Here is a 15,311-nt window from a genome sequence, read left to right as displayed (position 1 = left end):
GTTCTGAGAGCCGAAAGACACAACTGCAATGTGGATAGACTCATTCAGGTAGTGTAAGAACACTGTTAATATTATGCAAAGTCTTCTGGCAGATTCTAAGACACTTAGTACATAAGGAATGCTAATTTTTGTTGTGGTCTTCGTCTTGCTTGCTTCTCTATATATTCAGTAGCCATAGAATAAAATAGCAGACACTCTTAGCTGACTTTTCTATGCTCACTAAAAATAGCTATCAAAAAACTGCATACAGTTTGCATATTTTTCTCAGTGGGTAGTAATTAGATGTAAATGAGGAGGAAGTAGTATTGGTTTCTCAGACTAATCTTTTAACACTCTGGTCAAAAGTTTCATTGTAACTTACTGTGGCTGTTAAGCTCTGTTATTTTAATTATTTAAAACCACAGGATTAGCCACTAGTCAGTTGAAAAAAATAAGTAAAATCAAAAACACGATTACAGTTTTAAAAGCATTTGTTTTTGTAAAGCGAGGTTAGAAATACTTGCCATTAAATATTCACAAAAACTGTCAGTACCAATAATTGTTCAGTTGTTTTGACTTTTTTTGTATATAAAATTGAAATAAATATTTTTTTACATTTAAAACTGTCTTTTTTATTATAGTCATTAATAAGGTGTATATTTTAAATTACAGAGCTGCCACCATATTGTTAGAAACAAAGAGTTGTGATACTGAGAGGGCAGATTGATTATGTTGGGACTAATTTTGTTTCTTTTGAATTTAGAGGAAGTTTGGGAATTGGATTATTGGAAATTTCCAGTACTTAAAGTATTTTGGAAAGTTTATTAACAGAACGATTCCTTAGTAGGATTTTTACCATTAAAAAACCCCCATCAGTTTAGGTTTCAGAGCACTGATGATGGTAGATGTAAGTGGCAGATGAATTCCTAACATATGCTCTGTTGCACTTTGTCTCTTCAGGGACAAAAATTAAGGGCAATCTATATAGATGAGTATTCCACGTTGCGTATTTTCTGACACTGTTTAGTGCCTGCCTAACTCTACATAAGGTAAGGACTCTGTAAGAAAAAGCAGTTTTATATAAAATATTTTAGCATCTGAAGTTTGATTCCTTTGTTGCAGGAGCTGCGATTTCTTGTGAATTTTTCATACTTCCTCTAAACTGTGTGATCAGGTACCATGTAAGAAATTCCACCCCCTTAATTAATCCTAATCAGCAGACTTGTTAATAGGCACATTCTTGAAATTTAATGGTTGAATGACCTAACATTACTGCTAATAGGGGTTTCTCGCAGTCCAGAAGTAAGATGCGGTGAAAGAACAGTGTGTTTAACTATTAAAATTCTTTTCCTTCTTCTGTCTTGTCTTTAAGCACAGGCAAAATATGTCTTCTTGTGTATGTGTGCTTCTTTCCTGGCAGTACCATTTCTCCTAAGGGGGGAAAAATGCCTTTTACAATACTGAGAAAACTATTCATACGTGTTCCACACCACAGCAGGACAGATTGTGCTAGGTGAGTGTAGGGGGAAATACTGTTCTCAATACAGGCTGTAAGCGAGATCAAACCATGTCATGCCCCCCTTAAATTGACATCTTGGTGCCAGGGGAAGCATTCTGGGGAGACCATCTCAATTCTGCTGTACCAGCCTCTTCTCAGAGAAGTCATTCTGCCTGAAGCTTTGTTTTCCATGGCTACCTTTCAGACAAGGTTTGCTTGCTTGTTTGGTGAAAATCAAAACCGGAATTTTCATGGTCCACTTTTTAAAAAGTTTGACTAATGCCACCTTGTTTATTTTCACATATCCCTTAAGCATCACTCCAAGAACTCCATTGTTATAAAGGGTGTAGTAGATGACAGTGAAGAGACCGGCCACTTGAGAACAAGTTTTGCCTTTGGGTTTTTGGTTTGGTTTTATTTGAAAGTGAAAGGGAGAATTTAACTCGTACCGTTAGATACAGTTTGGTCATATCACATACACACAGATGAGGAGAAAAGAGCCTAAATACTGGTCCATTAAATTAGTGATATATATAAAAGTCCATGGAATGATGATGCGTCTGGGGAGAGACGGAAATTCTTCACTAAAATGGACCTTGCTAGGAGACTATTTTGATCGAGCTGAAGAAGTTCCCAGTTTTGATAGCTCTTATGCTAAAAAAGAGGAAAGAGAGCATACCCGATAGAGGTAAAGTCTTGTATCAGCAGTCTCTATGGCAGACATCTTAGTTTTTATTTATATATTTTAAGGAGCTTAATTGCCGATGATAGAGCAAAGCAGCTGTGAGCATTGCTAGTCCAAGATAGTTATTCTGAACAAATGAAGGCAAAATGACTTGCTTCTCCTATGTAATAATTACACGATTGGAAATGCCTGCGGGACAAAAGTAACTTTCTTTTGTTACCCATTGCTCTCCTTAATTATGATACCCATATATGCTAAGTGTATATATTGCTAAATATAAGAATAAAGAACTGTTGAACTGTTAATCCTCCTGCTTGTATGTAGACCATGGAACTTCACAGGTGTACAATGTCTGAGGACTGCACAGCAAATCGGAGGGAAACTTCAATGAACGGCTTGAAAAATAGTTTAGGTACAGCTGCCTTTTCTGTTGTTGTGATGTGATGGGAATGGCTGTTGCAGTTCATTTTCACTTCTGATTCTGTGACTGGTGAATTGTAACAATTTTTGTTTAGCACTGAATGACATAAGTGTGAATCACACTTCAACAAAACAGCTGGCTAACAGATACTCATGTTTATGTACTGTGGCTTCTTGAGAGAGTGCACAGGCATGAAGGACAGAATCATTTTATGGTTTTATTATAAGCTACTAATTGTTTCCCACGTACAAAAAAAATAATAGAATTGGTAATTTCTGATTTGTTACCAGATTTCAGAGGGCAAGGAAGTATTAACAGTTCTCAGCTTTCAGTTGTAGAACTGTTTCTAAAGGAATATCATGCTTTCTAAAGGGTCTAAGTCTTGTCGTAGATACTGATACCCATTTACTCTTTCAGGATCTGTGAAAACTGGAGAAAGAGTTTGCCATAGAAATTTAATATGGTTTGGGTATTTTTGTTTATATGACATGCTCAGAATGGTAGAGCAATTGGGTTAGTAAAAGAGAAGATCGAGTATACATATGATAGCGGTCTTCTGCTGCATGAGAACAGCATGAAGTTCATCTCTTGTCCATTGACAAGAAGAAATTGGCCTAATTTGCAGCAAAATGAATGTAAGCAAAGGATTTCTAAACATGTAGATAGTGAACTTTTCTAATAGGCTAGCGATATTCCAGAATTTCCTTCTGTAGTCTTTTTGGAGCAGGTTAAACAAATGTCTTCAAAGGGCTGTTGAGCAGGTACACGGTAAATGTTCTTGCCTTAGTGGAGAACGTTGGATTAGGTTAGGTCCTTCACCAAATTATTCCTTATAGGGAAGAGCTATTGGTGGTTGGGCCACTTCTGTGAATCCATGTTTTCCTTACCCATGTAACAAGTTAAGGAACGGCTCCTAAATCTGTACAACATTAATGAGTATGGAATGACCTGTTTGCTGACTTATTTTAAAATAATATGTTTTAAACTAGGTATATATGTACGCGGTTCTGCATCTGAGAAGGCTATTCTGTAGTCTTTTGCCCAGTTAACAGGTGTATCATGTTCTTAAAGAGCTAAAGTCAGCCATAACATTAATAATGTAACTCAACTGGTTTTGGTAAGATTTTTCATTTACATTAGTACAAAATGAATTCAGCAACTTCTGATAAAAGCTTTAAAATATCTGGTGTGCAAGGGTCAAACTTCCCACTTTGATTTTGTCTGGCATTTTGAAAAAAATAGAGCTTAGGTCAGAGTGGCCTTGATTCTGGAAAGCTTTGCTGTTCAGAACAGCACTTAAGTATATGCTTATGTAAACACATATGTTTTCCTGTACGGGGGGGCCAGGGATGTTACAGGTGTGTGTCTACTGCAGCATGTCTGTTGCAGGAATCCAGATAATTGTTTTGCTGCTGTTCAGAGCTGAGGCTTCTGATTGTATTAAAAATACATTTATCTGTTCCTTTTTCACTGCTAAATGTATCTACAGACCTGAAATCCAGAATGAGCAGTTAGCTTATAAAAATGTATTTTTGAATTGGATTATGTAAGTGAAATGAGTAGGACAGAGGGTAAACGATCAGGAATGCATTTCATTTGGAAGGCACTGTAGTGATAAAACACTTTAGGCAGGATGCTTAAATTTTCAGTTTCTGCACATCATCATCAGGAAGCTTACGTTACATATGCAGAGATACAACCTATCTATCTATGTCTACAAGTTCTGTAACATTGGTACCATGTATTGCATGTATTTAACTCTTTACATGCATATTAAATGTTTAAGCACAATAAAATTAAAACGTTTGGAAATACTAATTTGCTTTAGCATTTTTAAAATACAGTATGCAAAATCTAACCAACTACAGTTGCAACTGCCTCAGAGTAGCCATTTCTAATACAGATTTCTTCAATTCCCATCAGAATTAATTGTTTTCTGCCTCTGAGAAAGTTTAATCTCCACTCAAACGAAAACACCTCTGTCTTCATCATGCTAAATTGTGTGAGAAGGAGCATCTGTCTACAATAGGAGTGGTATTTGTAATCAGTGCATGGAAGACTATGAATTCTGAAAAAGACCTTGCTTTTCTCTGTACTGAAACTTTGCTTTGCCAAGCTGAACGTGATGTCGGTTTGGGGCTTGAGTGCTTCATTCCAAATCTTTCTATAAACCACTAGGGGGTAATGAATGCACAGTGGTTGCTCATTAGTGTGGTACCTTACTACATATGTTTGTTTAGAAATTGGCTAGAATTTTGTCTCAGTGTTTTGCATTTCTGCTTCACTGAATCAGTGGAAAACATTAAAATATGTGGACTTTCAAACACTGCGAAGCTTCAGGCCTGTCATCTTTTGAGAAGCAGTTGAGCACTGTGTGGTCAAGCACAAGGTGAGATTTGCTATGAAGCGGTGTTAGATGCTGAAGGCTGTCTACATTATATTGAGGAACCATGTTTGTTTAATATGTTCATTCTAGAATGATAAATGTGAAGTTGTTTTTTGCTTTACATTTATGAAGTATCACTTCTAATTGAACTTCCAGTACCCTCTGGAACTTCTGGATGAAGTAACTAGAAGAGGAGAAAGCTGTGAAGTATGAATGTGGAGCAGTATTTGTTTGAATGCTCATGTTTTTTCTTCCACCTGGCTGGCTAGTTTTCCAGCTGGTTAAGGTGGGCAGAATTTCAACGGCTGTTTTTGTTGTTTGGTTGGTTTAAAATGCTGATTTCTGAAATAGGATCCAGTCATGAAATAGATCCCCATTTTGATGAAGCAATTGCTTCACCTGCTGGAAAGTTTTTGCCAGAGTTGTCAGAAATTTTTTATCATTTTGGAGTGCAGGCAGATCAGCTCTGTCCTTGCCTGACTGCTCCTCTTCACAGCTGGCTTTGGAGCAATCCTGTTTCTTGCAAACAACTGTTCCCCATTATACATCTTCCTGACGTGGTCCTGAATGTTTTTTTTTCTTTCTTGCCCAGACAGTTCTAATACATGCAGAGCATTAGAACAGAAGTTCTCATATTCATAGCCTTTTTCTATGTATGGCATAATTGAATTCAATTAAATTATTTAAAGATTGCTTGTAAAACCTGAAAAGGCCAGGCTTCAGCCCGGGATGTCAGTGTAAAGTGGTGTTATTTACAGTGGTCCGTGTGGAACAACAGAAAGTTTGTTCCCCAGATGGAAATGGTTTATTTCCTGAATTTGGATCATGGTCATACTTAAAAGAATTGATGAGGGCTGATGTTGTGGTCTTGCATGCTGGGCTAGACAGCCTGCAGTACCATTGTAGACTGGCAATCTTCAGCTGTGTACCAGGAGCAGAAGGCATCATGCAGATCAAATTTAGTTCTTCCTCAGTAGTGAGCTTTAAAACTTTAGGGGGATCTTTTTCAAACAAGTAAACAACAACTTGGGTTTTTGGATAAAAGGTTTGTTTAATCTCCCTTAACACAGGCAAAAAACATATGGACTGTAAGAATTCTATGGTTTTTGACTGTTTTGATACTTTTTTTGTTTGTTTTTCTGGTGTTTATGAACCAACCAAGGTAGGAAAGAGTTGTTTGGTTAGGAGTTTACCCTGGAAAAATTCCTGGAACAGTTTTGCTTAAACTTGCTGCATGTAATAATGCAATTCTGGGAGTGAGTCTTTAAGCAGTTTTCTGATCTGAGAAATCCAAGGTCAGGAGGAGGCAGAGGTGCTCCATGGCAGAACAGGCACACCCCTGGAAGGGACTGGAGTCCTCGGAGGACCCACGCCAGAGCAGATGCTCCCTCAAAAGGACTGCAGCCCATGGAGGACCAATGTCAGAGCACGGGAAAAGAGTGAGAAGGAAGGTGCAGCACAGAGAAACCGCTTTGTACCTGGAACCCAGTCGTGTCCTACCCCCCCGCCCCAAGCTTCGCACCACCTCATTGAAGGGACCAAGCGTAACCTGCAGCAATAACAAGGGGGCAGAGAGGAGTCTGGAGTAAAGCTGAGCCTGGGAAATTGGGAGGAAAGGTATTTTAAGGCTTGTCAACTTGCTTCCCAAAACCTGAATCAGTAATTAAATATTTATGCTAAGTTAAATTCCATGAGTTGAGTCTGTTTAGCCCACAACAGTACTTGGTAAGTGATTTCCCTGTCTATATTTTGACCCATGAGTTTTCTTGCTCTTTTTCCTCCTGTTTCTCTCCTGTCCTGCTTGGGGCAGGGGAGGCAGCTGGGTAGGTGCTTGGCTGCCAGCCAGGGCCAACTCACCACAGGAGTTCCAACAGCTCCCGGGCACGGGATGTTGCTGATATGATGGCATGTGACAAGCTGGGGACTTGGAGCAGCAGGTCTGGCCCACGGCAGGTGCACTTGCAGGAAGTTGCCAGTTTGGGTCTGCTTGCAGGCCCCTGCTAAACCCCTTCTCGGTTTGGCATTTAGGTGTCTTTTCTGTTATCTCATTCTGATACCTGTTTTTATTTAGCACGTGAATTGTGGACTTCAAATCCAGAAATTCTGCTGTACACAAATGAATTTAAAGTATGCTTTAAAAATACCATTTTTAAAATACAGCACCACTATGATAAAATGAGTGATACCTGTTTTCAGTTTTGCTTTACTCTCTCCCTTTTGACATGCTCTGTATACACCAAAAGATGAAATTCAGTTCAAAAGACATTCTCAGTATTAGGCCTGTGCATCTCTTTCCTCGTCTTATAAAAAACAGCAGATGAAGCAAAAATGGCCACATTTCTTAACAGCAGATCAGGGCTCGGGCTTTGCAGTATTTTTCTTCCACTAGTTATCTTCCAGAAATCCTGATGCGGAGGGATGTGAAGGAGAGAGAATAATCTGACAACCACCCTGAGGATTTGCCATGAGTTAGAGCCAGGCATCTTCCCTGCTTCCTAGCCATATAGATGCCATGGTTTGCTAGGGCGATGGGCGAGCAAGTCTCATTGTAAGTCAGAGGTTCTGAGTTTAATTCCAGGGTGGTTCACCCCAAATGGCTCTAATTCCAGTGACCTCCGAGTGTAGCCAGTATAATCTTCTGTGTTGCTATTAATACCCTGCTTGCCGTTTAGGATAAAATTCACTTCTTTACTGGGCCTACACAAGATCCAAAGCTCCTGAACGCAACAGTAAGGGTAATTTGGACTATAGGACTAGCACAAGGCCATTGCCTTTAGGAGTGTTTTTACTCATGAACAGTTTCAGCTGTTCCTTTTCACACATAACTTCATAATTAGGTCCCCTATGATTAATTTACCTATTCTTTTTCTGCTTATAGTCACTGGATAAATGATTGCAGAATTAAAGCATATGCTGCTTTATACTTTGGTCTGTCTTATTTGCTTTGTAATATTAACCAATTTATTTGCAATTTCATTTTGAATTAGTACAGTATTTCTGACAAATGCCTTACGGAGTCAGCTAAGCATGAAACGGGAATTTACACACCTATTGCATATTTAACCTAGTGGTAGCTTAAAAATACATCTATATAATATGTTCTTATAGAACGTAATAAAATCTAACTGGCACAGGTGCAAAAACTGCATCAAAGTAACAGAAAAACATGACTGGTTTACATGGTGTTTTTAAATCAAAAGAGCAAGACAGTAGAATGCCATGGAATGGCTCATTTAGATGACTGGGTCTTTTTTTTTGATGATTCTCTTAGATGTTTTCAAGATTTTTCTGTGTACTTGTTCAAGTTTGAACACAGATCCAATTCCAAAATCCCATTTTATTCCATCTTACTTGTCTTCAGTTTGCCTTATTATGACAAAGTTTGTGATAGCATAGTGTATAAGGTTTTCTTTATTGATTACTTAAGTGCAGTTAGTACCAAAAGCCCTACTGTAAATATTTCCAGCAAAGCGACTGCCCTTCTCCAGAGAGTTTCTAACCCGAAAAGAGGCTGCAAATGAGTAACGGAGGAGCTGGTGAGTACTGTCAGGAAAAGCTCATAAATGAGACCTTAATGTGGAATTATCTAAATCCACTGAGGAAATGGGGACATCACCTGAAGAAGTGGGGTATTTGTCTGCTACTGTGAACAAAAGCTGAAGCTACTAGCCCACTGTGGTTTTAGCTGTGGCATTTTTGGTAATGCTGTTTGCACACCATAAAGAATAGGTGACTAAGGCACGGTGCTCCTCTCCACATGCTGCTTTCTTCTCGCAGGAGTAAGCTCCAAAGCTACTCAGCACGTTGCAGAGTTGAGACGTTGGTTTTTACTTCAAACTGCAAAGCCAGTCTCGCTTGTGTGTGGGATGCTGTCTGTAGCAGGAGGGGATTAAATTCTTTCATACAGTTCAACGGTAGGGATTAGTCCCTCCTCAAAAGACTGTGTGGCATGCCAGATCTCAAGGATGTAGCTGGGATCGCTGAAGAGTGAACCAAGAGGTGTGCCCTGTCCCAGTGGGCCACTAGGACCAAAAGGGAAATGCCCTGAGACAGATGGGGACTGGGATGTGCCCCAAGAGGGCTCTTGACCCTTTCCCAGGTGAAAGAGCAGGAGAGTTAGCTGACCACCACGTAAGCACAGCAGATCAGAGACGTTCGGCTGGTTTTGTCAGAAGGAAGTTGCACAGTCTGATGTATTTACACTTGAATGGACTTACTCTCTATTTTATTTTCCTCTGGCTGAGACCGGAATGTCTGTCTTTCCTGCTCTTTGAGTTTGTATATCCAATTTTTAAATTGGCTGATCAGCCTGTTGTACTCGTGATGGAGTACTTCAGGAGTTTTCTTTGAATTAGGACTCTTGGATGTGGATCTCAGGTTCCTTGAAAATCCTTTTGCTGGGGGCACCTCTCTTAGTGAACACAAATTGAAATGAAAAGTGCTGGGAAAAAAAACATTTTATTCCATTCTAGTAAAATGTAGCTTATTTAAGTGGTAAAAGCAGCATTTGTGGCCCTTCTGCACATGATGAATTCTCCATTCGCAATCTGTTTTCAGTAGTTTCACCATGATTCAAATATGCATTTAATAGTTCTGGTTTTATAGCTGAATGAAGGAGGTATAAATGTGTTCTAACTTTTTCAAAAGGTGATGAGTGCTTTAGCTTACAAACATTTTAACAATCAATGCTTTAAAAAATAAAAAGCATCTCTAGAGCTATGATTCCTTAAGGATCTTAAAGGTGATGGTTCTTTTTTTTTTTTGGTGGTGTATTTACAAAGAAGCAAAAATTGAACAAAATTTATTAGCTTCAAGTTTAGGCAATTGTCCTAACACTTCTTACATTCATCACTCAGGTAAGTTCACCCATTTTATCACCATGCTACTATTTCCTTTCAAGTAATACTAGAAACTGCTTTGTTTCCTCAGTTACTTGGATTGGAGCTTAATAATTTAATTTAATTGCTCTTAGAAATGAATTGCAAATATAAATATAGCTTTTTAAGGATTCGTTATCTCAGCTAATTTTATTTTCTCACATAATCTGCTGTTAAACGGATTTACAACTTTTTGTTGCTTACGAACGCCCAATTAACAGTTCTTTCACAGTTTGATTCAGTACTGCAATGGTAAAAGACTTTGATCTTCATTGTTTTTATTATGATGTTTAACAATTACATTTTCCCCTTCCCTCAGAAACAGCATGTGCAAGTTTCTTTAGCTTGGAAAATTCAACTTCAGGGCTTTAAGACATTTGTATGTTTGCACGTCTGTATCTATAAGGATAAATATTTATAATATGCCATACAAATGCACATACTCTTCCTGTTGTAAATGCCATTTCTAACAGGAAATCCATTGTCTTGCACAACAGGTATGGTTCCCTTGGTATTCCTGACTTGATTCAACCCTCCGAGCTCACCTTGTTACCTGTTTATTATGGCAGTGGACTCCAATGTGACGAGTTTCATTCTTTTGAATTAGGTCACTTACACTAGATTTTACTACCTGTAGATGTGTGTAATGGGTGGATGAGGCTTAACAGATCTTTCATCTTTCAGTCTTATATATCCATTCAAACAAAAAGAACTGTGCTGAACACTTTCAAATATATTAAAATATTAAATCCTGTTTAAACCTTTAGCATGTTGTTCATCCTTACGCAAGTCTCACTCTAGCTGTTCGTTTTTGTTTGGCTTGTTAGCCATGCTTCAGGCATACCTGGCATCTACTGATTTTTTTCCTCTGCTCTTGTCCTTCTTTAAGAGTTCCTGACAGGGGGGCTGATGCAAACTGCAATTCGGGCATCACAGTTGTTAGCCAGAAACTGTATTCATTAGCAAAAAATTGACATGTTCCCCGCTGACCCTGGCATTCAATGAATGGTGCTGATCTGAAGTCTTCTAGGCAACTTCCAGGTGACATAAGGGACTGTCCACCACCCTGATCACCAGATCCAGTGTGCTGGAAAGAACAGTGAAAGAACTTGATAACTGTGCATGAAAAATAGGTAAATTATGTTAATATGTCTTTTTCTGACTTTATTTGCTTTTAACTGTACTATTTTTGGTGATTTAGGTTGGAGTATGCTTCCTTTGCTGGAGAAAAATCTTAATTTGCTCTGTAATGAGTTAATCTCAAAAGTCTAGAGCCAGCTCACTTACTTTTCTGGTATTTGTCAAACTGAAGAAAAGAGTAATCCAGGTCAATTCTAAATGATGCTGTTATCTAAACTGATGCAAATGTAACTTAGAAGATGGCATTAGAAAGACCTGGACCTCTAATTCTGAAGTGTGTCTTTGTACATGAAAATCCCATCGTTTATTAAAGACAAGCAAGCAAAATCTTTGTAATTTTAAGAAATGTGTAGCTTAAGGCTATGACTTCAGTATATATAGCTACAGCCAGCTTCTGCAATTTGGAACTAACCCGCATCTTGTTTCTTTTTGTGAATTTTCCTTTTTAATGTTTGCTAGACATTGGATAGTTTACTTTTCAGAGCTAAAAATCTTTGAACCTTTAGAACACAAAAGCTGTATGAAAGAAACTTACATATATGATCATGTGCCCAGACTCTTACCATCAAAAAAGAATATCCTATCCAAAGACTCCTCCAGTTCATTGGGCAGGGAGGAATTGACTGATCTTGGCTGTGAACTGCTACCGCTTGGGCTGGGGCCTCACATACAGCACATCTGCTTATATATGGTTGTATTTCTTCTTCAGAAAGTGGCATCATTGGTAAAGGAGCAGCGCTTGACAACCAGTAAGACTTATCATTTCGACTGGCGTAGTAACAAACTTGGTTGATATTACAGTAAGCAAAGGGCATGGTATTAAACACAGGAAGACAAGATCCTGCCAGACCTGAAAATAATAACAAATTATGAAAATTACTCCACTTCTTTCTATGTAAGTTGAAAATAGTATTCTGGGCAATGTTGCGGCAAGACTATGTATCTTAACAGGAGTTACATAATTCACAGATCTTAAACCTCTCAGGCTCTTTACCAAAATGGCTAATTATATTGAAAACAGAAACTTTTTTTACCAATAAGTATCTTCCTTTGACCAATAATATTTAATTGTATCACAACCCAATATTTAAACATGATGTATTTTGTCACCATGGGAAGCAGTTATGATAACAAATTTTTAGCTGTGCCAACGCTGAAAAATAAATTAGGCAAGAGGTGGTGGCTGGTTTAAAAGGAGATCAGCTATTTACAAACTCATTAGGAGCAGTGAGAAACCAAATGCCAGTGCTGATAAATAGAAAATTTTTGTTAAGTATGACAAGCCGTTGCTACCAGTGCGTTAAGTTGATATCTCAGCAGCTGTTCTACTGCCTTCCAGAAAGGTTTCACAGACTCTCAAAGTGAAATAAAAGGATTGAGGGATTTTGCAGACCCAATCCTGCAAAATTCTCATCAGGCAGACATCAGTGGGAATTAAGAAGCGACTAGTGCATACTTCAGCATACTGCAGAAGTGAAGTTCTTCCAGAACTGAATTTGGAACGGTTTCATGATGACCTATGTAGTTAACAATAATAATCACTGCATATATGTTCTGCCTTGAACTTTGTGTGTGATGTATATTTCTCTAATGCCCCCAAACCCTAATGCCTTCTTTCAAGATATGTGACATTTCTCTACAGAAGCCAGTTTTGTTTATCACTGATAACACTCTGTTCCAGTACTAATAAAGAATCTGGAGTAGCCTGAGTAAGGAAAATGCTTGCAAAAAGAACACACTGCTCACAGGAAACAAGGACTTTATTTTCTTTTGAATCTTATTTTCACTGCTGTTCTAAGGCATTCTGTTACCAACTGGCTCTCCTGGGGAATGCCAAACACACAATAGTGAAAACATTTCAAAACAACACTGCTGTACTAAAAATATCTCTTTTTATTGCTCTTTTAAACACTTCTTTTTTTGTCCAGCTTATTAGGTCCTTGATCTTTCCTCCTAGGAGACTTCTCTGCCTCTTGTATAACAAGTCAACAAAAATTTAGGAAATTTCTTCTGTGCAAACTGCCGCCAATCAGTTTCTCAGGCTGCAAGTCAGGCAGCTTATTTAGCTTATTTTAGTTAGAACTGTAGAAGATGTAGAAGAAATGACCTAAGACACCAAAAGGAGCTGTCCTTGGGAGAAAATTGACTCTGTCTTTTGCAAAAAATATTAGCTTCTGACTCTTAAAAGCACACAATTCTGCTATACACATGATGCATAATTTTATTTGTAAAGCTTATTTATATTACCCAACTGTAACGACCGAACTTAACTAGATCTTTTTCCCAAGCTGCCTCTACAGTAAAAAGGAGCAGATCCTGCAGGGAGTTATTTCAGAGTGGCCAAATGAGATTCCTGATCTAGGAAAATGTCTCCAGTAAGTTCAAAGACAGCCCAAAATGACTAGCCAGGGTGAGTGAAATAAACCACTCATCTCTCCAACTTCTATTCAAAATTACTTAGAGGCAGAAATGCTTTTTTCGTTCAACTGCATACAAGCATAAAGCCATTTTAAATGGGTCACATAATAGGGCAGCATAATCAAGTTCATTATAATCAGTGTAAATTAGTTTTGAGTCTGTAGAAAATAAGTAATTGATGATTCTATAGTGTGCTCCATTTGACTTGTCTTTCATTGTATAGATCACACCGTATTAGACGTAACTGGAGAGCAATTACGTATGACAATACCTACCAAGATCTTGATTATGAGCTTTCTCCTGTCCTTCTAGGTATAGCAGACTATAGCCAGTCCATAATTTTGGCATCCCCTGTGGACAGAGTGGTTCTCTGTCTGACTGACTGTGAAGGACGAGCAAGAATCCACTTGCAGATCTAATATGGGGGCCTGGTGGTCCTGGGATACCAGTCTGGCCAGGTGGACCTTACACATTGGAGAAAAGGTAAAAGAAATTTACTTGTATGAACACATAGCTACTGTGAACTTTTATCTTTTACTGTATTTAAGTGTTCAGTAAGGGGTTCCTGACTGAAGGTAATACAACTTCACAGGTTGTCATGGGCAATAAAGACACCAGTAGACACACATTATCCTTCTTATGGGAGAGAAATGAACTAGATTGCCACTGAATGCTTGACAGTTGGCTTTTCTATTGTGCCTCTGTCCTGTGCTGTATGGATTAAGGAATGAACTGAGGTGGGCAATGATTTCCCAGACTTACACACTAGAATGATTTGTCTGGACTGAATTTGAATCCCTGCAGTAACAGTCGATGTCCTTTCCTCACATTATGTATCAAGCCATTAATTTATTAAACAGCAGTCACAGTTAAAATACAATTTTAATTACTCACAGACAGTTGCACCATTAGTGCTGACTCAGAAATGCATACCTATTGATATATGGTGTTTAAGCATGTGTGGTGAATTGCCTTTCTGGTTAATAATGGATGCCGAGATAAATTTTCTTCCAATAGGTCTTTTTATGTGTTATGAAATCATTCACAAATGTCACTATCAGTGCTTGAATTGAGAGGGGGGGAAGGAGGTGTCATGGTATCTCAGGCTAGAGGTGGATGTACCTATGTATGCACTGGGGGGGAGCAGAGAGAAAACTTAGTCTATACATCATCCCCCACATCTCTCCCCGAAGCCATGTTCCATTCTTACCTTGTGGCCCAGTGTATCCTTGCTCTCCTCTATTCCCTTGGTCACCTGGTGGTCCAGGTGCCCCAGGTAAGCCATCTTGACCTGGCAGGCCACATGACCCTTCTTCACCTTTTCTTCCTAGATAAATACAAAGTATGCACTTTCCCTTCACATGGCTCCATTTAAAGGTTATATGTTGTCCAAACATGCACAGCATGCAAAGGGCCAGTCTGCAGAACTGACATCAAGAAGTGACACTTCAGGACAGACTGGTGCAGAACAGCTTTCTGCTGGGAATTATCTTTACAACTTATTCACCTTGTGACCACACTAGTAGCTCAGAGGCACGACTTCAGGAACAGCAACTGCTGATAAGGTTTTATGTCCTCTCTACAGAACTTGTGTGATTTACATCTGAAATCAAAGCACTAACAGACATTATCATGACAAGCCTCTTGCAGAATTACCATCAGTATCTGTACAGTGTAATGAGTTGTAACTCATCCTATGGCAGGCCTTCATCTTTTAGGACCCCACTCAGCAGCCTCTAAACATGTACTGAATTTCCTGTGAAGTAATGCATGTATTAGAGTACTTACAGAAGAGGGAGGGACTGCAGAATTGGACTACATCCAGTGAGGAAGGGTAAAGACATTTTTAGGCTCCTGATGGCCTCACCTTTTTATATTTCTTGTATGTACATGCATTTTTATACCTT

At 38.7% G+C, this 15,311-nt stretch overlaps 2 protein-coding genes across 3 annotated transcripts in view; one reads left to right on the top strand and one right to left on the bottom strand.

Annotated features, from left to right (window-relative positions):
• RHBDD1 (rhomboid domain containing 1) overlaps positions 1 to 15,311 on the top strand; it is a 118,341-nt gene that overhangs the window by 60,186 nt on the left and 42,844 nt on the right. Inside the window, exons 7-10 of the transcript XR_005933490.1 lie at positions 10,344 to 10,426; positions 10,736 to 10,979; positions 11,696 to 11,881; positions 13,717 to 13,887. The gene's annotated coding sequence lies outside the window, so the exon portion shown is untranslated. The remainder of the gene's footprint in view (positions 1 to 10,343; positions 10,427 to 10,735; positions 10,980 to 11,695; positions 11,882 to 13,716; positions 13,888 to 15,311) is intronic.
• The window catches only part of COL4A4 (collagen type IV alpha 4 chain), a 78,257-nt gene continuing 72,357 nt past the window's right edge, over positions 9,412 to 15,311 (bottom strand). For both annotated transcript variants that reach the window (XM_030029277.2, XM_030029278.2), the window contains 4 exons: positions 14,615 to 14,731; positions 13,680 to 13,868; positions 11,550 to 11,836; positions 9,412 to 10,933 (listed from right to left, as the gene is read on the bottom strand). In XM_030029277.2, coding sequence (XP_029885137.1) covers positions 10,670 to 10,933; positions 11,550 to 11,836; positions 13,680 to 13,868; positions 14,615 to 14,731 — 857 coding nt within the window. In that variant the 3' untranslated portion in view covers positions 9,412 to 10,669. The remainder of the gene's footprint in view (positions 10,934 to 11,549; positions 11,837 to 13,679; positions 13,869 to 14,614; positions 14,732 to 15,311) is intronic.

Source organism: Aquila chrysaetos, chromosome 10, assembly GCF_900496995.4.
Source record: "Aquila chrysaetos chrysaetos chromosome 10, bAquChr1.4, whole genome shotgun sequence".
Lineage (NCBI taxonomy): Eukaryota > Metazoa > Chordata > Aves > Accipitriformes > Accipitridae > Aquila > Aquila chrysaetos.
The sequence above is the reverse complement of the archived record's forward strand: the minus strand, read 5'-3'. Positions and strand labels throughout refer to the sequence as shown.